Here is a 21,662-nt window from a genome sequence, read left to right as displayed (position 1 = left end):
ATTTCAATGAAACAAAAGTTGTATAAGAAGCAGAACTGACATGAGATTCATGGCAAAATGAGATTCCTGTTGTATAAGGATACAATTAAGAAGTACTTCCAGACTGTAAAAACAAAAACAAAACTAAAACTCCAAAGTAGACATTATAAGAGAAGATGATAGATATAGAGAGCAAAGGACGAAAATCAAATTTTGGAATAAAAGACTTTTATTATAGGAACGGGGAGCAAAACCAACAAAAAAGAAGTAATAATGCAAGGTATAAGAGAAGAAAATGTTCCTGAGTGGAAAAAAAGAGCTTAGATTATATATTAAAGGAACTTACTGTTTTCCAGCAAACTTAACTTTTAATAAATGCTATATCTACCTATATCCTGTTGAGACTTACATTTCCAGGTAAATTTAATCACATTAATTTACCCTGCTATAATGACATAAAAATATTTTTTTAAGAGGAAAAAAACCATGATATTAAAGAAAATGGGAGAGCAAATGGAGGAAGAGGGAGATGACAGTAGATAAAAATTGCCAACAAAATTTTGGAAGCTGAAAAACAGACTAGTACTAATTGATTTAGGAGACCTGAGAAAGGAAAAGGCTAAATGCCTGTGGAGTGACTATAAAAGACTAAAGCCAAATAACTCTAAAGGCTTAGGATTTGGTGGCAGCTATCTCTGAAAGTGGGGTTGAAAGTATGAGAATGGACACCTAAATCTCTTCTTCCGCTCCTCACAAACTTTTAACACTCCTTCTCCCACAAAAGGACAAAGCCTAAAGGTTTATGCTCCAGAAAAATTAATGCAGAGAGACCCTGGACTCACCTGGACCAGGCACAGCTAAGGGTGAGGGTACTGTAGTGAAAGCTGAATGTTCCTTGTTCTCTTTACCTGCTGTGCTCTGAGAATACCAGAGCCAGACCTATACCTTCTAGGCAGGAGATTGGAGGAGTCTTTTCTACCGCAAAATCCACAAAACCTGAATTATTTACTCTGGCTCTGTGTCAGGGTTTGCTGAACCCTGGTTTAGGCCATAGAAATTAAAGGGTTTTTGAAAACTAAACTTTGCTAAGTTTAATTTTAGAATTCCTTAATTAGTTCTCTTTACATTTTCTGAAGTTTGTGGATAATTAAATGATAGAGTTTCTAAGTAAAAGATAATGATTTTGCAGAGTTCTTTAATAATGAATTCTGTGAAATGTATTCTCCTATCAATAGAGTTCAGTTGAATTTTCCAGGATGGGAAAATGAAGTCAAGCAATTTCCTCCCATGTTAGGGCATGGTTTTCTTTAATTTATTCCTGTTTGGGGAGGTCACTGAGATTCCATATATGTAAATTTATAACTTTACTAAATTTGGGTAATTCTCAGCCATTATATCATCACATATATTTTGCACACCAATCTTTTTCTCCTCTCCTGGAATTCCACTGACATGAATTTTATCTTTTTGGTATTGTCCCAAAAGTCCTCATGATTGCACTCATCTTTTTTTTTCCAATTTTTTTCTCTGTTTTTCAGATTGGAAATTTCTGTTGGTCCAAATTCAAGTTCATGGATTGGTCAGTCATTTTCATTCTGCTCTCAACTGTGCCCAGTAAATATTTTATTTCAGATGCTGTATTTCTCAGTTTTAAATTTCCAATAGGTTCCTTTTTATAATTTATATTTCTTTGCTTAGAGCTTCTGTATTTCTATTGATTTCAATAGTGTTTACTTTTACCTTCTGGACGAAGCACATAATAGGTGTTTTAAGGTATTTGTCTAATAATGTCAACATCTTGGGGTTGACATCTATTGATTATTTTTTCCCTTAAGAATTGGTCACATTTTCTTAATTCTTAATAGGTTGAATCTTAGACATTTTGTGTACTAAATTGTGAGACTCTGGGCCCATTTAAGTCCTCTGCAGAATGTTGGTTGTTACTATTTTAGCAGGGAGTTAACCCTGTTAGGTTTGGATGGGAAGTTCTGTCACTTTCTGTGGGGAGCAGTTCCAAAGACTTCAGTTTTCAAAGTATTTGTTATGCTGTTTGGGTCTGCTCTTTGCATGCACTTCTTACAGGTTAGTCTGGGACATAGGGGATGGGCTATACGGCAGTTCAGTTCTCAAAGCTTTTGCTATGCGGTTTTTCATGTGTTCTGAACATACACGGCTTAGGGGTGAGTATGGACTTGTGACAATGCACATGGAAGCTGGGGATCCCTTATCCCCCTCTCCTCTGTTGGATTTTCAATACATTCTTTGTTTCTCAGGAGCCCCTTTTTACCAGTCCTTTCGTAGAGAGTTGGGGTTTCCCCTAGAGTTGTGGCCACCATAATCATACAGTTCTGTGTGATTGGGTCTACACTCAGGACAAGATCGTTAGAGAAAAGAGAGATAGAAAAATAACAGGAACTCTTCCATCCACCCACATACACTCTTCCTACCTCAGGGGCATTTTTTTTCCCCCATTTCCTCCTTCCAGAGGAACAGGTTTTCTCTCAGGGTTCTGGGTTTCTGTACCACTGCCAACGTGACAGCTCAGCTGTATGACCAGGGCTGGTCTTGGGCATGGTTTAGAAAGGACGAAAAGAGAAAAATAAAACCAAGGATTCTCCCTACACTCTCGAGCTTGCTTAGTCCATCTTTTCCAGACCTATGGCCATGAAAATGGGATTTTCTCAGTTTTGCTATCTGTTCCTGTCACATAGATCCCCAACTCAGGGGATCGAAATTGGTAGGTAAAGGAAGAAAACAACCCAGGAAACTCACTGCCTCCATTTGGATTGTTCTTCAGGCTTTCACTTCCTTCACAGACAACTGCTACTTCTACTTCTCAGAGTTCTTAGATAGTTGTTTCTTGTATTTTCCAGAATTTTGTTACAATCAGTGGGGAGATAGGCTGCAACTTGGCTAGACATGGGCTGGACAGTTTTGTTTTTTAATCTTAAATTTGATAAACAAAAGAGTTCACATAGCAGGCTTGAATTAACTGAAATTTGGAAAAATTCTAGACAAAACTAATTAGTTCTATTGTCCTTCCTTTTATGGGTTGAAGGAGCAAATCTCTATGGTACTTAATGGCCATTTTAGAAAACCCCATAGGCCAGGCACGGTGGCTCACGCCTGTAATCCCAGCACTTTGGGAGTCTGAGGTGGGTGGATCACGATGTCAGGAGTTCAAGACCAGCCAAGATGGTGAAACCCTGCCTCTATTAAAAATACAAAAAATTAGCCAGGCATGGTGGTGGGCACCTGTAGTCCCAGCTACTTGGGAGGCTGATGCAGAGAACTGCTTGAACCTGGGAGGCGGAGGTTGCAGTGAGCCAACATCATGCCACTGCACTCTAGCCTAGGCGACAGAGAGAGGCTCTGTCTCAAAAAGAAAGAAAGAAAGAAAGAAAGAAAGAAAGAGAGAGAGAGAGAGAGAGAGAGAGAGAGAGAGGGAGGGAAAGAAAGAGAGAAAGAAAGAAAGAAAAGAAAACCCTATAAATATAGTTTATTCATAAAAGACACCTTTACAGTTCTTTTTAAAATATGACTTTTGGATAGGCAAAATCAAGAATAGTTAGTAATTAGACAAAATAGGCTGGGCATGGTTGCTGATGCCTGTAATCCCAGCACTTTTGGAGGCCAAGGTGGGAGGATCAGTTGATTTCAGGAGTTCAAGACCAGTTTGAGCAACATAATGAGATCTCGTCTTTACTAAAAATAAAAAAAAAAAATTAGCCAGGTGTGATGGTGTGTGTCTATAGTCCCAGCTATTTGGGAAGCTGAGGCAGGAGGACTGCCTGAGCCTGGGAGATGGAGGCTGCAGTAAGCTATGATCCTGCCACTGCACTCCAGCCTGGGTGGCAGAGTGAGACTTTGTCTCAATAGAAAAAAAAAGAAGACAAGATACAAGTCATGTATATCTAAAGATAAGTAAGACATTACTTTCTATAGGGTAAACTAAAAGTTAGAGACTCTAAACCATAACAAAAGCTCTTAGTCTTTAACTCTATTTCTTTTTATCTCATAACTTAGTAACATAGACTACTATGTAAATACGCTTTTAAGTGTTCACAAAAGAAACCCTAATAGTTTAATAAAGATTTTAGACTTTAAAACATTTACTTACATATTGTAATTGACAAATAGAAATTATATATGTTTATCATGTATGTTGTTTTGAAATACACATTATGAAATGGCTAATTTCAGCTAGTAACATTAGTATTACCTCACATACTTATTTTGTATGTATGTAGAGAGGACACTTAAAATCTACTCTCTTAGCAATTTTCAAGATCTTTTAGACATTTTTGGCTGCTTATCTGGACTAGTTATTCCTAGAATGTGCACATAATAACAGAATGACTTTTATTTCTAAGTTAATTTTAATGTTTTCTGAGAGGGGAAAAGGAGGGAAAGGAACAGAACAAAACAGAGGAGATCCTCATCAGTATAGTGGTGAGTAAAAAAAAGAAGAGACAAAACTGGCTTCAGACAAATATGAATATTGTAGAAGGCTAATTATATTCCTTCTTCAAGGAGAGGAGAGAAAGCTTAGATGCAGGAAAATCCATTTTCACATATAGATATACAACAGAGAGTTATTATACCTGGTTGAAACAGTAGCTCTGACCTTTCACAATTTTATAAGTGGTACAATAAAGCCAGCATTTATTAACTCCTGAAGTACAGAAATGAAGGAGGGGTGTCTTCTACATGAAACAAAACAATCACTCCATATTAATCAGGCAAGATGAAAAACCTCCTTAAAAGGATTTCTTCTCTTTATGTTCTAAGGTACCTCTCAAAGGAACAAAGTAGTCTCTGTAAACAGTTCACCAAAGTGTTTGGTGCAATTGCAAACTGTCCCTGGTAAAACTGTGACAGACAGAGAGGCATACAAGTTAATGTTATAGTGAGAAACCACATAGGAATTGAGCTTTTGGCCTAGATGAGGCTCAGTTTGGGATGAGGCAGAACACGTGAAATGTCAGTGGTCCATATGATGGTGCCTGTCCAGAGCTTGGCCAAAGGCCAGGCTGTCACTGATGACAGCTGACTAAACCTCCCAAGTTGGGCAGACAAAACTAAACCATTAGTCCCCAAAGACACAAAGATAAGAGAAGAGCCAGGTATAGCGGTGTGCTCTTGCAGCCCCAGCTGTTTAGGAAGCTTGAGCCTAGGAGTTTGAGGACAGCCTAGTCAACATAGTGAGACCCCATCTCTTAAAAAAGAAAATAAAGGGGGCCGGGCGTAGTGGCTCACACCTGTAATCCCAGCACTTTGGGAGGCTGAGGTGGGCGGATCACAAGGTCAGGAGTTCCAGACCAGCCTGACCAACATGGTGAAACCCCCGTCTCTACTAAAAATACAAATAATTAGTGGGGTATGATGGCAGGTGCCTATAATCCCAGGAACTTGGGAGGCTGAAGCAGGAGAATTGCTTGAACCTGGGAGGTAGAGGTTGGAGTGAGCCGAGATTGCGCCACTGCCCTCTAGCCCGGGCGACGATGCAAGACTCAGTCTCAAAAAAAGAAAAAAAGAAAGAAAAAAAGGATGAGGTAAGATAAAATAAGATTGAGAAAGAAGTCCTTATAAGGATTTGAAGTGTTGACCTGAGACAAAGTCTGTCTGAAGGACACCATACTATGGAGGCTTTCTGAAGTTCTCAACCGCTTGTGTACCGGCTTGAGGGACTGTCTTATTGGATCTTTACCTGTCTTCTCCCTATAGATGTTTCCTGTTCCCTTTTCCCAGAGACATGCATGATTTGCTCCCTCATCTCCTACTGGTCTTTGCTCCAACGTCATCTTCTCAGACCTCCCCTTGCCACCTATTTAAAATTACAAATCTTGTTTATACTCCTGACTCGGTCTCTTCTTTATTTTCCTCCATTGCACTTATCACCATCTAACACACTACATATTTTCCTATTTGTTTGCTTTATCTCTCCTTCCACTAGAATGAAATCTCCCTGAAGGATTTTATTTTTTTTTTTTCTGTTTCTGTCTTAACTAGAACAATGTCTTTCACATAAACAAAGCTACCCAATTTAAATTTGTAGGATCAATGAATGAATTGTCTATGGCAGTGGCAGTGAAGACAAAAGCCTAAAATGGAGCCTAAAATATCCTTATAACAAGAAGTGCCCCTTCCTCAATTATAAAACATTTGTTTCTGGGATATATTATTAGTTCCATAAGTTAGAAGAGAAAACTTACAGAAGGTGAAAACTACTGTGAAGAGGCCGGGTGCGATGGCTCACGCCTGTAATCCCAGCACTTTGGGAGGCTGAGGCGGGCAGATCACGAGGTCGGGAGTTCAAGACCAGCCTGACCAACATGATGAAGCCCCATCTCTACTAAAAATACAAAAATTAGCTGGGTTTGGTGATAGGCGTCTGTAATCCCAGCTACTTGGGAGGCTGAGGCAGAAGAATTGCTTGAACCTGGGAAGCAGAGGTTGCAGTGAGCCGAGATCGTGCCACTGAACTTCAGCCTGGGTGACAGAGCAAGACCCTATCTTGGGGGAAAAAAACAACAAATAAACACATACAAAAAAACAAAAAAAAACAACTACAGCGAAGAAAGAAATCAAACTGGAAGGATAAGAAAAAGAGTAAACAAAGACAATCCAAAAAGAGGATTAGATTGGATGAAAGACTGTACCAATGAAAAGAGATAGAGTGCAATGGATGAAAGAAAAGATGACATTTTGAAACACTAGCCTTTTACTGATAAATGTTGTATTACAGGAAAGGAACATCTGTGATCTATGGGACAATCAATTATCAACTACGTAAAATATTAACTATATGAAACCACACTTTGTCTTCAGAGCAGAGGTTCCCCTTGTAGGTGGCAAAGGGGAAACGTCCCTTCACCTTTAGAAGGTTATGAAAATCAACTGACAAAAAGCAGATTAATAGGTGAAAAGGCATACAAATTTATTAATGCGCATGAGGGAGGGGATTATTAATAATCAGAGTGATTATTACTGAATACCCCAGTGTGGTACAGAAACTTACATATCCTTTTTCATGGACAGTAAGAGATGAGGAATGTCAACAATTCCTTTGAGGGGCAGTAAGTCATTAGGGAGAATGAATGGACCCAGGAGTTGGGAGGCCTATATTAAGGGAAGGTGAGAGGTAGAGCTACACAGGAACAAAGGTTGTCCTATGCAGATAAAGTTCCACGGGTGATCTCTTGGGGCTACCCTCAGAAGAACAGATGAAAAATCTGGGCCAGAAAGGTGGCTCACACCTGTAGTCCTAGCCCTTTGGGAGGCCGAGGAGGGAGGATCCCTTGAGGCCAGGAGTTTGGGACCAGCCTGGGCAAAACAGTAGACAACCTGTCTCTATGAAAATAAAATAAAAATTAGAGGGGTGGGGTGGTGCTCACCTGCAGTGAGCTATAATCACACCACTGCACTCTAGCCTGGGCAACAGCGCAAGAATCTTCTCTTTTAAAAAAGTGTGTCTGGGTGTGGTGATGACACCCAATTTCTTCTCTTCTCCAGTGGTTGACCTCTCCTGGTTATTTGAATCTCTAGGGAGGGGATTTCAGACAATTACATTGCATTTCTTTTGGAAACAAAGTTACTTGTTTAGACAAGGAAATTCCAAGAGAGTCCCTCTCTGCAGTTTGAGTCGGGGGAATAAGACAAAGGTAGGAGTTAGGGTTAGGGATCTTGATTCTGAGGCAGCTTCTTTTTTTTTTTTTTTGAGATGGAGTCTCACTCTGTCGCCCAGGCTAGAGCGCAGTGGCGTGATCTCGGCTCACTGCAAACTCTGCCTCCTGGGTCCAAGCGATTCATCTGGATTCTAAGACAGCTTTTAAGGCCTCACCATGTCAAAGCATCAGGAAGGAAGCACCATGTCAAAGCACAATGAAACTTAAGATTCCTTAAATTAAGATTCCTTTCTGTTGACTCCAAATTTTTAGACAAAACGCATCTGTGTGAAGAGACCCCCAAACAGGCTTTGTGTGAGCAACGTGGCTGTTTATTTCACCTGGGTGCAGGCAGGCTGTCTGAAAAGAGAGTCAGTGAAGGGAGATGGGGTGGGGATGTTTTATAGGATTTGGGTAGGTAAAGGAAAATTACAGTCAAAGGGGTCAAAGGGGTATTGTTCTCTGGCGGGCAGGGATGGGGGGGGTCACAAGGTGCTCAGTGGGGGAGCTTTTGAGCCAGGATGAGCTAGGAGAAGGAATTTCACAAGGTACTATCATCAGTGAAGGCAGGAACAGGCCATTTTCACTTTTTTTGTCATTCTTCAGTTACTTCAGGCCATCTGGATGTATATGTGCAGGTCACAGGGGATATGATGGGTTAGCTTGGGCTCAGAGGCCTGACACCTTTAACCATTTGTAAATTCAAGAATCTCTCAATCCATTATAACCTGTAAGATCTGCTTCAAGACATCCAGCCTTTTTGGGCTGAACCAATATATACCCTTCAAGTATTGATTTATGACCTTGCCTATAACTTCTGCCTCCCTAAAACGTACAAAACCAAATTGTAATCCAACTGAGGCAGGCATACTTTCTCAGGACCCCTTGAGACTGTGTTACCCAGGCCATGGTCACTCATATTGACTCAGAATAAGCCTCTTTAAAATATTTTACAGAGTCTATTTTTTCCACTAACAGCCCCAACACCCTCAACAACTTCTCACTTCCTTCCCCCCTCCCTGTTTCTCCCCTCTAATCCTTCCTCTCTTTCCTTCTCAACCCTCAGGACTGCATGTGCACACACCCACAAAGACCAAAAAATCTGTGTAGAGAAATGCACCCACACAGACGTTTATACCTAGAAACACATATGGTCAGGTTCTGAAGACCCATCTCCACAGTTCATGTCCACGTGACACAGAGAAATACACCCATGAGGAGATATCCACAACCCCAGTTTCCACACGAAGACAAAATAAAATCTAAAACTTAGTTAATTAAGATCAAATATATACAAAATAAAATGCAGTCAGAGTAAAATAAATATTTCAGGAATCCTTCTGTTATTTCTGCATGTTATCATTACACAGAGACACCAGCAGTTTATGCATGTTGATTCCTGCATTTTGGATCATTCCCTCTTCCAACTTCACATATTAAAATCCTCTCTCAGCTTCAAGCACCAGCTTGAATGCCATCTTCTACATGAAGCTTTCCCAGATCACTTCAGCCAAAAATAATTTCCCCTTTCCAGGAGATTTATATAGCAACTTTATATAATATTTATAAGGAGATTATATACCACACTCTCAGAAACCATATTATTGTATAGATACCTATTATTTCCCACTATGCTGAACACATGTAACTTTTAAGTTATCAGAATTCACTTCTACATACTTTTATATCCCCCACAATGTTTTATTCAACAAATAGGTTTTAATGAACACCACTTTCAGCTAATAGGTAGAAAACTAAAGCACAGGAGAGGAAGGTGGCTTAGATGAGAAATGAGGGATATATATGACATACATACATATATATGTACGTCCAGATGGCCTGAAGCAAGTGAAGAATCACAAAGGCAGTGAAAATGGCCGGTTCCTGCCTTAACTGATGACACTCCACCATTGTGATTTCTTCCTGCCCCACCTTATCTGAGCAATTAATCTTGTGAAACTCCTTCTCCTGGCTCAAAACCTCCCCCACCTTGTGACCCCTACCCCTGCCCGTAAGAGAAAAACCCCCTTTGATTATAATTCTCCACTACCCACTCAAATCCTATAAAATGGCCCCACCCCTATGTCCCTTCGCGACTCTCTTTTCGGACTCAGCCCGCCTGCACCCAGATGATTAAAAAGCTTTATTGCTCACACAAAGTCTGATTGGTGGTCTCTTCACATGGACGTGGGTGAAAGTCATGACTGCAATCTGGTGTTTAGGATTGCCTTCCCTGCCTCTGCAGCTGGTCAGGAGGGTGGAGACTAATGAGGGGGATCAGAGAGAATCAGGAGCCAGCATTCAGCTTTATAGAGAGAAAGGCTCCATTTTGTCAAGGTTCTCTGAGCCAAGTGGTTTCTTTGGGATGGATCCACTGTAATTAAACTAAAAAGAGACTGAAGCATAAATCAGAATGCTAATTTACTAATTTATAGTGAGAAATGTAACTCCAAGGAACCTGGCCTACTCCCACCTGCTAGTCAGGGCATTCTCTCCTTCTAGGTCTATTGACATTGCAAGTTCTAGGCTACTCAGAAGTGTCTGATGACTCTAATCCAGTCAGGGCTGTGAGTGCATAAACTAGAAAACCTAAAAGAGATGGATAAATTCCTGGAAAAATACAACCCTCCTAGCTTAAATCAGGAAGAATTAGATACCTTGAACAGGCCACTAACAAGCAGTGAGATTGAAATGGTAATTTAAAAATTACCAACAAAAAAAAAGTCCAGGACCAGACGGATTCACAGCTGAATTCTACCAGACATTCAAAGAATTGGTACCAATCCTTTTGACCCTATTCCACAAGACAGAGAAAGAAGGAACCCTCTCCTAATTGATTCTATGAAGCCGGCATCACTCTAAGACCAAAACCAGGAAAGGACATAACCAAAAAAGAAAACTACAGACTGATATCCTTGATGAATATAGATGCTGAAATCCTTAGCAAAATACTAGCTAACTGAATCCAACAATCATATCAAAAAGATAATCCACATGCTCAAGTGAGTTTCATATCAGTTGGTAATGCAGGGATGTTTAATATATGCAATCAATAAATGTGGATACACCACATAAACAGAATTAAAAACAAAAATCACATGACATCTCAATAGATGCAGAAAAAGCATTCGAACAAAGATCCAGCATATGCTTTATGATTAAAACTCTCAGCAAAATCAGCATACGGGATTCCTTAATGTATAAAGCATCCATGACAAACCCACAGCCAAAAATAATACTGAATAGGGGAAAGGTTGAAAGCATTCCCTCTGAGAACTGGGAACAAGACAAGGAATGCCCACTCTCACCACTCCTCTTCAACATAGTACTGGAAGTCCTAGCCAGAGCAATCAGACAAGAGAAAGAAATAAAGGCATCCAAATTGGTAAAGAGGAAGTCAAACTGTCACTGTCTGCTGACAATATGGTTGTCTACTTTGAAAACCCTTCACTGTTTGCTGATGATATGATCGTCTACCTTAAAAACCCTAAAGACTCCTCTAGAAAGCTCCTAGAATTGATAAAAGAATTCAGCATAGCTTCTGGACACAAGATTAATGTACACAAATCAGTAGCTCTTCTATACACCAAAAGCAACCAAGCAGAGAATGAAATCAAGAACTCAACCCCTCTTACAATAGCTGCAAAAAAATAAATAAATAAATAAAATACTTAGGAATATACATAACCAAGGAGTCAAAAGGCCTCTACAAAGGAAAACTACAGTAACGGAGGAGACCACCCCTCATATCGTCTTATGCCCAATTTCTGCCTCCAAAGAAAGAAGAAGTAAAAACTAAAAGGCAGAAATGAAATCCAAAGGCAGACAGTCCAGTGCCACACCCTGAGTCTGGTAGTTAAAGATTGACTCCTGACCTAATTGGTTATGTTATCTATAGATTACAGACATTGTATAGAAATGCACTGTGAAAATCCCTATCTTGTTTTGTTCTGATCTAATTACCGGTGCATGCAGCCCCAGTCACCTACCCCCTGCTTGCTCAATCAATCATGACCCTCTCACACGTACCCCCTTAGAGTTGTGAACCCTTAAAAGGGACAGGAATTGCCCACTTGGGGAGCTCGGCTCTTGAGACAGGAGTCTTGCTGATGCCCCTGGCCAAATAAACCCCTTCCTTCTTTAACTTGGTGTCTGAGGAGTTTTGCCTGCGGCTTGTCCTGCTACAACAGAACACTGTTGAAAGAAATCATAGATGACACAAACAAATGGAAACACATAAATCTCATGAATGAGTAGAATCAGTATTGTGAAAATGGCTTTACTGCCAAAAGGGCTGTGAGTGGAACAATCTCAGGTGCTAGTGTCACTGGGCTGTGACAGCCTGGTGCCTTTCCTGCAGTTGGGGGACACAACTGATGACAGGAACTAGGTGTATACCTGGATGACACTGGAAGACCTTTGGATCCAGCCTTGCTCTTTGGCTCCTGTTTTTTAAAAATTTACTTTATTTAATTTCATTTCATTTTTGAAATAGGATTTAGCTCTATAGCTTGGGCTGGAATGCAGTGGCACAATCACAGCTTGCTGCAGCTTCAACCTCTTGGGCTCAAGTGATTCTCCTGCCTCAGCCTCCTGAGTAGCTAGGGCTACACGAGCATGCCACCATGCCCAGCTAATTTTTTATTTTTTTGTAGAGATGGGGTCTTGCTGTGTTGCCCAGGCTGGTCTTTAACTCCTAGCCTCAAGTGTCCTCCTGCCTTGGCTGCCTGGGCACCTATTTTAAAATTTCTTTTATTACTGTCCTTCTTTTAAAAAACTAATGGATATGTGAATAGTCTGCAATTTCAAACAGCTTATTTATAATCATTCTGAGTATTTATATCCTCTTAACTTGAATGAAATGGAGGTGGTAAGGCCCTTAGTGGAGTTTAGAATCAACCTTTTTATCTATCTCTAAGTTGCTGTGATGGGCTAGTTACTTTACTTCTTGGTGATTCAGTTTCCTCTTGTATAATGTGGGATAAAATACCTGGGTCTGGCCGGTAATAAGCACTGAATGAGGTGATGTGTGTACAGGCCTGGCACTGGGTAATGCTGCTCAGTCAGGGTTAATTCCCCTTTCTTCCCTGTGTTCCTGAATTCTTTGACCTTTATTTATAGTTCATTGTCTAGGTCAGCTCATCACCAGAGATGGCCAAACTCACCTATTATATGAGGACTTTTCATAATATCATCCACAGAGAGTTGCTGACACCCTATTAACCACCTCCCCACCACAAGAAAGCTCATTTCTTTTTCTTAATTGAAATCTGTCATAGACAGGAATTAAATTTCAGAACATTTAGAAACATTTCAAATGGTGAAAAGATGCAGCTACTGAACACATTTTTGAAATCATGACTAAAATTTCATTTCATTTATTTATTTTTATTTTTTTGAGACAGGGTCTTACTCTGTCGTCCAGGCTGGAATGCAATGGTGTGATCATGGTTCACTGAAGCCTTGACCTCCCAGGCTCAAAAGATCTTCCCACCTCAGCCTCCTGAGTTGCGTAGCTGGGACTACAGATGCATGCCATCATGTCTGGCTAACTTTATAATTTTTTGTAGAGATGGGGTCTCACTATGTTGCCCAGGCTGGTCTCGAACTCCTGGGCTCAAGTCGTCCTCCTGCCTTAGCCTCCCAAAGTGTTGGGATTACAGGTATGAACCATCATGCCCAGTCTAAAATTTCATTTTTATAGGAGTTTCTTTTAGATGCATTATTGAGGCAGATGGAAATGTAATTATTTTGTTTGGTTGAGTAGTAACTATCAGTAATATTTAATAGGATAATATATTTTATATAAGAATAAGAATATAAATTCATTTTTACAATCATAGTAACATATTTTCAAGGTATAAATAAAATTTAATCATTTTGATTATAAGATCTTCCTGTGTATAGTATTAAATCAAAAGCATTTCTACATGTTTATTTATTTATACATGACTCTGTCTTCTGAGTTTTTACTTTATTAGTAAGGTATTTTAAAACATTTTTTGGAAGATTCTGTTTTAATTATCTTTTACTAGGGAAAATTTCAAATAACATACCTCCACGCACTGTCACCCAACTTCAAATTAATATTTTTTAACAATCTTGTTTCTTCTATACCCCACACTATTTACCTCCTCATTTTGAAATAAATTCCAGTTATCAGAGAATTATACCATTAAATATTTCAGAATGCATCTAAACATATACAAGCTTTTAAAATGACAGAGCTACCATTATTAAACCTGGAAAGTTCATAATAATTTCCCTATATCATCAAATACCCTATCAGTGCTTAAATTCCCTTGATAGGCTTATAAATTTATTTTTATTTTCTCAAACTCCTGACATCATGTGATCTATCCACCTCAGCCTCCCAAAGTGCTGGGATTATAGGCATGAGCCACCACACCTGGCCAGTCACCACGCCCGACCCCGTTTTTATTTTCTATAATTTGTTTGTTGGAATCAGAACATAAACACAGCCCACAAACTTCAAGTAGTTGAAATGTCTCTTAATGCTCTTTTAATACATAGATTCTGCTCCATTGCTTTAACTTTTCTTCTTATAATTTTTTTGTGGAAGAAAGTAGATCCTTTGTCCATAGTCCTGATTCTGCCAATTGCATCCCCGTGGTCTATCATGTTTGTTTGCCCTCTGTATTTCCTACCAATTATATGTTGCTGAATTTGATTTGCTAAAATGTTAAGAACTTTTGCATTCATGTTCATGAAAAATGTTGGTCTCTAGTTTTCAATTCTTGTAATGTCTTTGGATTTGGTATCAAGGCAATCCTGGCCTCAAACAATGAATTGAGAAGTATTCTCTTCTTTTTAAATTTTTGAAAGAATTTATGTAGAATTGATATTATTTCTTCCTCAAATATTTGTTAGAATTCACTAGTGAAGAAATATGGACATAAAGAAATAGAGTTTCCTTGACAAGAATTATTTTGAGACAAGATTTAAACTACAAATGCAATTTCTCTAAACGGATATAAGGCCATTCAGGTTATCTATTTCTTCTTGAGTAAGTTTTGATAGTTTGTGTCTTTCAAGTAATTTGTCCAGTCTTAGTCCATTTTGTGCTGTTGTTACAGAATACCACAGATTGGGTAATTTATAAGGGCAGAATTTATTATCTCACAGTTCTGGAGGGTGGGAAGGTACCAGCATTTGATGAGGGCTTCCTTGCTCTGTCCTCACGTGGAAGAAGGGCAGAAAAGTAGAAGAGAAAGAACCCACTCCTGCAAACCCTTTTTATAGTGGCATCAATCCACTCTGTTCTCATGACCTAAAACACCTCCCAAAAGTCCCCACGTCCCAACACTGTTACACTGGGGATTAAGTTCCCAACACATAAAGTTTGGAAGGAACACATTCAAACCATAGCAGTTGTCAATTTATAGACATTAAAGTTGTCAATTTTTTTGTTGTCAATTTATAGACATTAAAATTTTCACATTATTATCGTTATTGAGACAGGGGCTTACTCTGTCACCTAGACTGAAGTGCAGTGGTGAGATCTCAGCTTGCTGCAACCTCCACCTCTCAGGCAAAAAGTGATCCTCCCACCTCAGCCTCCTGAGTAGCTGAGACTACAGGTGCACACCACCATGCCCAGCCAATTTTATAGTTTTGTAGAGATGGAGTTTTGCCATGTTGCCCAGGCTGGTCTCAAACTCTTGAACTCAAGTGATCCACCCACCTTAGCCTCCCAAAGTGCTGGGATTACAGGCATGAGCCTCTGTACTTGGCCTTCACATTAATTGATTGTCCTTTAAATATCTTTGGAATTTTGGTGAGTCACCTCTCTCATTCTCAATATTGGTTATTGGTCTGCTCTCTTTTTTCCCAAAGTTCCTATGACTTTTTAAAACATGAAGGACCCTGGCCTTGCTGAGGCTCCCACCTCTGAGTGATGGTGTTTTGCTTGGCATAAATTGTATTCAAATTTCTTAACCAGGCTCCTTGAGTTCCCCATGGTGTCCATAAGTGGAGTCAATGCCTCTGAAATTCAATCAAATTTTGAGCGTGAGGGGAGGGACATAGTTTCTTCAGAGTCTCAAATACAAACCCATAGCTCAGTGCCTTCTTGCTTAAGGGTTATTTTTGATACTTATTTAATATACAGGTTGCTGGACCCTGCACATAGAGATTCCGATTCATTAGTCTGGAGTGAAACCAGGAAATCTATATTTTTAACAAGCTCCCAAGTGATTCTGATGTAAGGCTGGGATTGAGAGCCCACTGGAGAAGAAAACCTTTGAAAATTCCTGTCAGGGTAGAGATGTCACAGGACTAGGCGTATTGGGTGGGCATGTGCTGCCCTCTAGTGTCTCTGGCTGTCATCTACCGTTACTCCCCACACTCCTGCATTGGGTAGTAATCCGCTGTGTGAGCTCTGGTGGCTCTGCTGCCTGACACTGCTCTGAGGCTTCCTGCCCAACTCCCTGGAAATTCTAGCTCTTGGGCATTAACAAAGGTGCTCATCTATAAAAGTGTTGCCGCTGAGTCGCAGCAACTATGCATCTCTGTCCCCGGCACCTTGGTATATTTGAGATGTTCACTAGTATTTTCTGAGTATGAGACACAGCGAAGCTCTTTCGTAAGGCTTGTGTGGAGGGACAAGTCTCACATCAGTGGCATGTCAGTCACATTTTTCTTTACAAGGTGATAGGACCCATGGTACATATGAACTGGTAGCCATGAACAGTTCCTTGAAGAAATTCTATTGCGATCATTGTGGCTCTGCAGCATTATAATGAAAGCAGGGTCTGGCTTAAAGCAAGTTTTCTAGAAACAAATGAAGAACCCTTGATAGTTGTGCAGCCCTCCAGCATCCACAGAGGCTTTTCATGTACTTCATCTCCCTTGTTTGCTATTTGCTCTCAACTACAAGGCAGAAAGGGCAAATGTGATGATCCATGCCCACATCGTGAGAAATGCCAGGCTTAGCTGTGTTCATTACATGAATGTGCCCTTGTTTAGGAAGACACTGATCCCACTGTCCTGTCCGCACAAGCACCCTTGTCGATGAGCCCCAAACCAGTAAATAAACCTATGCTAAAGGCCTAATCTGCAAAAAGGCATGAGACCATTTTTGGCTCAGCCCTTTGCTCTAATTCCTCAGCTCTGAGACAGAGGAGCAAGGGCCAGGAGAATTGCTGGAGCGGAGTTTTCAGTAGACGGTTTTAATGTCTTGGTCAGAGGGCAGAGGCTGCGGGTTATCTGTGAGGTAAGTAGTGCACCGGTAGGAGCAGGTGCAGGATTTGCAGAATGTGGTGATTTTGCCGGGGGCAAGAGGTCAGGCTAATGGGTGATAGAATTGTTATAGCCCCATAGAGGGTGGCAGCAGCTGGTTAAGTAGGAGTAATAAAAGTAATGAAGGATCCAGGCTACTTTGCAGGTATGTTGATAACCTGCTACTAAACAGCTGACTCAAACTGCCTTTTAATTGATTTTTGTTAACCTTTCATTCAGCGTTCTTTGGTTGAAAAAGTCTTCTCATTCCTGTATTATGGAATTTGCAAGTTCAGGGCAGATGTTAAAATAGCTCAAATTCATCCAATTTTCAGGACGGGCTCTTCTTAAATTATCCTTAATATGAAAATCTATTTTCCTTTTGTAGGTATAAGAAGGACATTTAAGAAAAATGTTCAGTAATGCAAATCAAAACTGCAATGTGATATCACCTTACTCCTGCAAGAATGGCCATAATCAAAAAATCAAAAAACAGTAGATGTCGGCATGGATGTGGTAATCAGGGAACACTTTTGCACTGCTGGTGGGAATGCAAACTAGGACAACCACTATGGAAAACAGTGTGAAGATTCCTTAAAGAACTAAAAGTAGAACTACCATTCGATCCAGCAATCCCACTACTGGGTATCTACTCAGAGGAAAATAAGTCATTCGAAAAAGATACTTGCACACGCATGTTTATAGCAGCACAATTTGCAATTGCAAAAATGTGGAACCAACCCAAATGCCTATCAGTCAATGAGTGGATAAAGAAACTGTGGTGTATATATATATGAGATGGAATACTACTCAGCCATAAAAAGGAATGAATTAATGGCATTTACAGCGACCTGGATGAGATTGAAGACTATTATTTTAAGTGAGGTAACTCAGAAATGGAAAACTAAACATCATCTGTTCTCACTGATATATTGGAGCTATGAGGACGCAAAGGCATAAGAATGATACAATGAACTTTGGGGACTTGGGAGGAGGAGTGGGAGAGGGCGAGGGATAAAAGACTACAAATAGGGTACAGTGTACACTGCTCAAGTAATGGGTGCACCAAAATCTCACAAATCACTAAAGAACTTACTCATGTAACCAAACACCACCTGTTCCCTAATAACCTATGGAAATAAAAAAAAAAAGAGAAAAATGTTCACTAATCCATTTGTTTGTCAAATCATTTTCAGAATAATTTTCCTTATAGCTAGTTCAAAAAGAAACCCTTGTGCTAATGAATTTTTTGGTTGTTTTTAAGTTATGGTAAGATATGCTTAATATAAAATTTACCATTTTAGTTATTTTTAAGTGTACAATTCAGTGCCATTAAGGGTATTCACTTATGAATAAGATGGTTGTATTCATCACCCCAAACAGAAACTCCTGTACCCATTAAACAATAACACTTGATTTCCCCCTTCTCCAGCTCCTTCCCCAGCAAAAGGTTGGCTTTTGGTTCTTGTGAATGCCTTGTCTTTGAAACTAGATATTTAAGAATCTTGAAAGCAGGTATGCAACACAACCCAAATGTCTTTGTACTCTTCACACTGCCCAACTTAGGGTTAAGCACGTACTGAGTGCTCACTATTCCTGTCTGGTGGAGGAACGAATGCTGGAAGAAGGATCAAATACCCTTTTCAGAGATTTTGTTTGTTTTTGAGGCAGAGTCTCATTCTGTCACCCAGGCTGGAGTGCAGTGGTGTGATCTCGGCTCACTGCAATTTGTGCCTTCTGAGCTCAAGTGATTCTCCTGCTTCAGCCTCCTGAGTAGCTGGGATTACAGGCGCCCACCACTACGCCTGGCTAATTTTTTGTATTTTTAGTAGAGACAGGGTTTCACCATGTTGGCCCGGCTGGTCTTGAACTCCTGACCTCAGGTTATCCACCTGCCTCAGCTTCCCAAAGTGCTGGGAATACAGGCGTGAGCCACCGTACCCAGCCCCTTTTCAGAGATTTTGAGCCTAAGAGCAACCACTCTTATCAGGGCAAGAACTTCTCAAGGAAACTCAGAAATCCTAGGGATCAATATTATGGGACATGCCATAATATTGATCGGGGTCATGAAGTTAACATTAATGTGAGAATCAGTGGGCATAGGAGAGGTAGATCCTAGGGTTGAATGAGGGAAAATCCTGCTCTGCCTAAAGTTATTCAAATTCAGATTTTCATAAAACACTCTTTCAGGCAAACATTCCGACCATGGTGGATTCAACCAAAGAGCCACAAGTTTGTTGACCTTAATCGAAAGTTTCGCCAATAACTCACCTCCATGAATAGGCTAGATGCTATAAAATCTGTAGAGGCGATTCTGGAAAATCAAGCCTTGTACAGAGCTCCAGAAGTGAGCATCATTCATTTGCCTCCTTGAAAGGTAGTGCTTACAATCTCTGCTCACCCATCTCAGGCTGGACCACACAGATTGGGAGGAGTCCTTCTTTAACTCTCAGAAAGTTATTTAAAAGAACAACAGCTTTGTCCTTTCCTTGACACGTCATACACTGCCCTCTTTCTGGACCTCTCTGTACTGACCATATATCATTGCTGGTGACATTAAAAATCAGTTTCCAAGATTTAACAATATGATGCCTGCCCTATCCTCTGTTTTTGTTGTTGTTGTTGTTGTTGTTATCTTCCCAGTACAGATGATGTAGTTCATGGAGTTCCTCTGATCTACCCACTGTCTCTCTTATAGGGCATGTAGTGTATATAGACTTGGTTTTATAGGGATAGGTGTCAGGCCATTGTAGTAAAGGAGAGAGCTGAGCCATAAGGGTATAGAGAGTAGAGTGAACATGAAAAGGTACATGCTGCCCATGACCTTGGTATCTTTTGCCCCAGGCTCTATAGCCCATACAGAGCACCAGACACCCTCATCTGAACATTGAATCACCACAGTAAGCCTCTCCAAAAACAGACAAAGGTCTGTGATGCTATTCCTGCCTTGTGGAACAGGAGGGCTTTGTGATGCGGTCTGGTGGTTTGGATCCCTCTTCTGTGAGGCAGAAATGATGAGGTGTAGAATCTGGAGGTATTAGGTTCCAAGACAGTGAAAGACTAGGGAGAAGGATGGCTAGTGAGGTTTAGATCATGTTAAGCCCTACCTTTGTTTTGTGGGATGTTGGACATCCCTTATACACCTATGGATCCATCTGCATTATTGCATTAATTATTTGGCAAGTGAAAAAGAGCCGCCAAAAATTAAGGTTGGGACCTAACAGGAGCTGTTGCCGGGTAGGGAAACACTATGACCATGGCTAAATTGATGTGCCTCAAACAAGATTTTATCCCCCAGCTTTCTCTTGTTACTGTTAGCCCTTGCTTTTTTAAGGGGGTTTCCTCACTGGATACCAGAAGAGCTCCCAATTCGGGTGATTATTCTGGTTGGCAGCTATTTAGGGCCATTTGATGGCTGAACTCCTTTGGCTTCTAGACCCACCCATCCTTTAATCTGTTCCACTTTTCCTCCCATCTCATCCTAAAGTCCCCACAGAACTTATGAAAGGAATGAGGGCGGGAGGCATGGAGTATGGAAGAGCCTGAAAGGGAGTCAGAAACAAGCAAATAAGGAAACTCTTGGGGTGAAAAAGAATACAGAAAGGAAAGAAGAGTATGTAAAATTGGAACACAGAAAAAGATTGGGAAATGTTTATGAGTTTTGTTTCATTTTAGATATGGGAAAAAATGGTGTAGCAGCTTTACATTCTAATGTTTTTGTCTTTAAGTGTCACCGAAGAGTCCAACAAAAGTCTGGAGATAGAACATCAAGAGGTAAAGTCCCAGTCTCTCCTCTGATTCGCTTCTACTGTGGGTGAGGTTCCCATGGATCCTGACCCCTCTATGACCCCTGCTGCTAAGAGCCAGGTGCTCTAACCACTGCAGACTCTAGTACCCCCCTACGGACAATTTCTCATGGAAGACTTCCTTGGGTGGAAAATCAGAGCCTAGGGACATTAAAAAAATTCTCTATCTTATCCTCCTGAGAATAAAGAAGGAAGAAGTAGGACATAAGTCCTCAACTCTGTCATTTACTAGTTTTACAAACCTGTGGAACTCACTTCAACTCTCAGTCTTGTTCTCCATAAAATGGGCATGTGATGAGCCTTCCTCACTCCCAGTGTGATGGTGAAGAACAAATGAGATGAGGTACAGAACAACACATTGTAAACAGTTAAGTTGTACACAGATGTGACTTAGTGTTCTGACTCTTGGGGTTTTCAATATCCTCTCATTAAAAGGCCTTCAACTTCTTATAGGATGTTCCTGAATCCTCTCCAGTTCCACATAACACTATCTTCTGTTTCCTCAGCTAGGAGAACTTCTCAGGAAGAAGCCAAGAAGTTGTGCAAGCTGCTCTTTCTCATGAAAAGGTAATCTCTTGTTCTCTGCAGTCTCCCAGCTGCTAGTCTGGTCTGTGATCATTTCTCAGCTTGGCTTGGGGTAGAGATAAGAAGAGGGATAATGGGAAGATGGCCGAATGGGAACAGCTCCAGTCTCCAACTCCCAGCGCGAGCGACACAGAAGACCGGTGATTTCTGCATTTTCAACTGAGGTACTGGGGTCATCTCACTAGGGAGTGCCGGACAATCGGTGCTGGTCAGCTGCTGCAGCCCGACCAGCGAGAGCTGAAGCAGGGCGAGGCATCCCCTCACCTGGGAAGTGCAAGGGGGAAGGGAATCCCTTTTCCTAGCCAGGGGAACTGAGACACACAACACCTGGAAAATCGAGTAACTCCCACCCCAATACTGCGCTTTAAGCAAACGGGCACACCAG

General features: G+C 40.6%; 1 protein-coding gene across 2 annotated transcripts in view; it reads left to right on the top strand.

Annotated features, from left to right (window-relative positions):
* The first annotated feature begins 19,928 nt into the window (after window positions 1-19,928).
* Window positions 19,929-21,662, top strand: part of SPATA31F3 (SPATA31 subfamily F member 3) — a 12,932-nt gene continuing 11,198 nt past the window's right edge. For both annotated transcript variants that reach the window (XM_017865597.1, XM_017865598.1), the window contains exons 1-3: window positions 19,929-20,123; window positions 20,615-20,660; window positions 21,199-21,259. In XM_017865597.1, coding sequence (XP_017721086.1) covers window positions 19,980-20,123; window positions 20,615-20,660; window positions 21,199-21,259 — 251 coding nt within the window. In that variant the 5' untranslated portion in view covers window positions 19,929-19,979. The remainder of the gene's footprint in view (window positions 20,124-20,614; window positions 20,661-21,198; window positions 21,260-21,662) is intronic.

The sequence above is a fragment of the Rhinopithecus bieti genome, unplaced genomic scaffold (genome assembly GCF_001698545.2).
Source record: "Rhinopithecus bieti isolate Rb0 unplaced genomic scaffold, ASM169854v2 scaffold_82876, whole genome shotgun sequence".
NCBI classification, from domain to species: Eukaryota; Metazoa; Chordata; class Mammalia; order Primates; family Cercopithecidae; genus Rhinopithecus; species Rhinopithecus bieti.
Note: the sequence above shows the minus strand (reverse complement) of the source record. Positions and strands in the feature narration are given on the sequence as shown.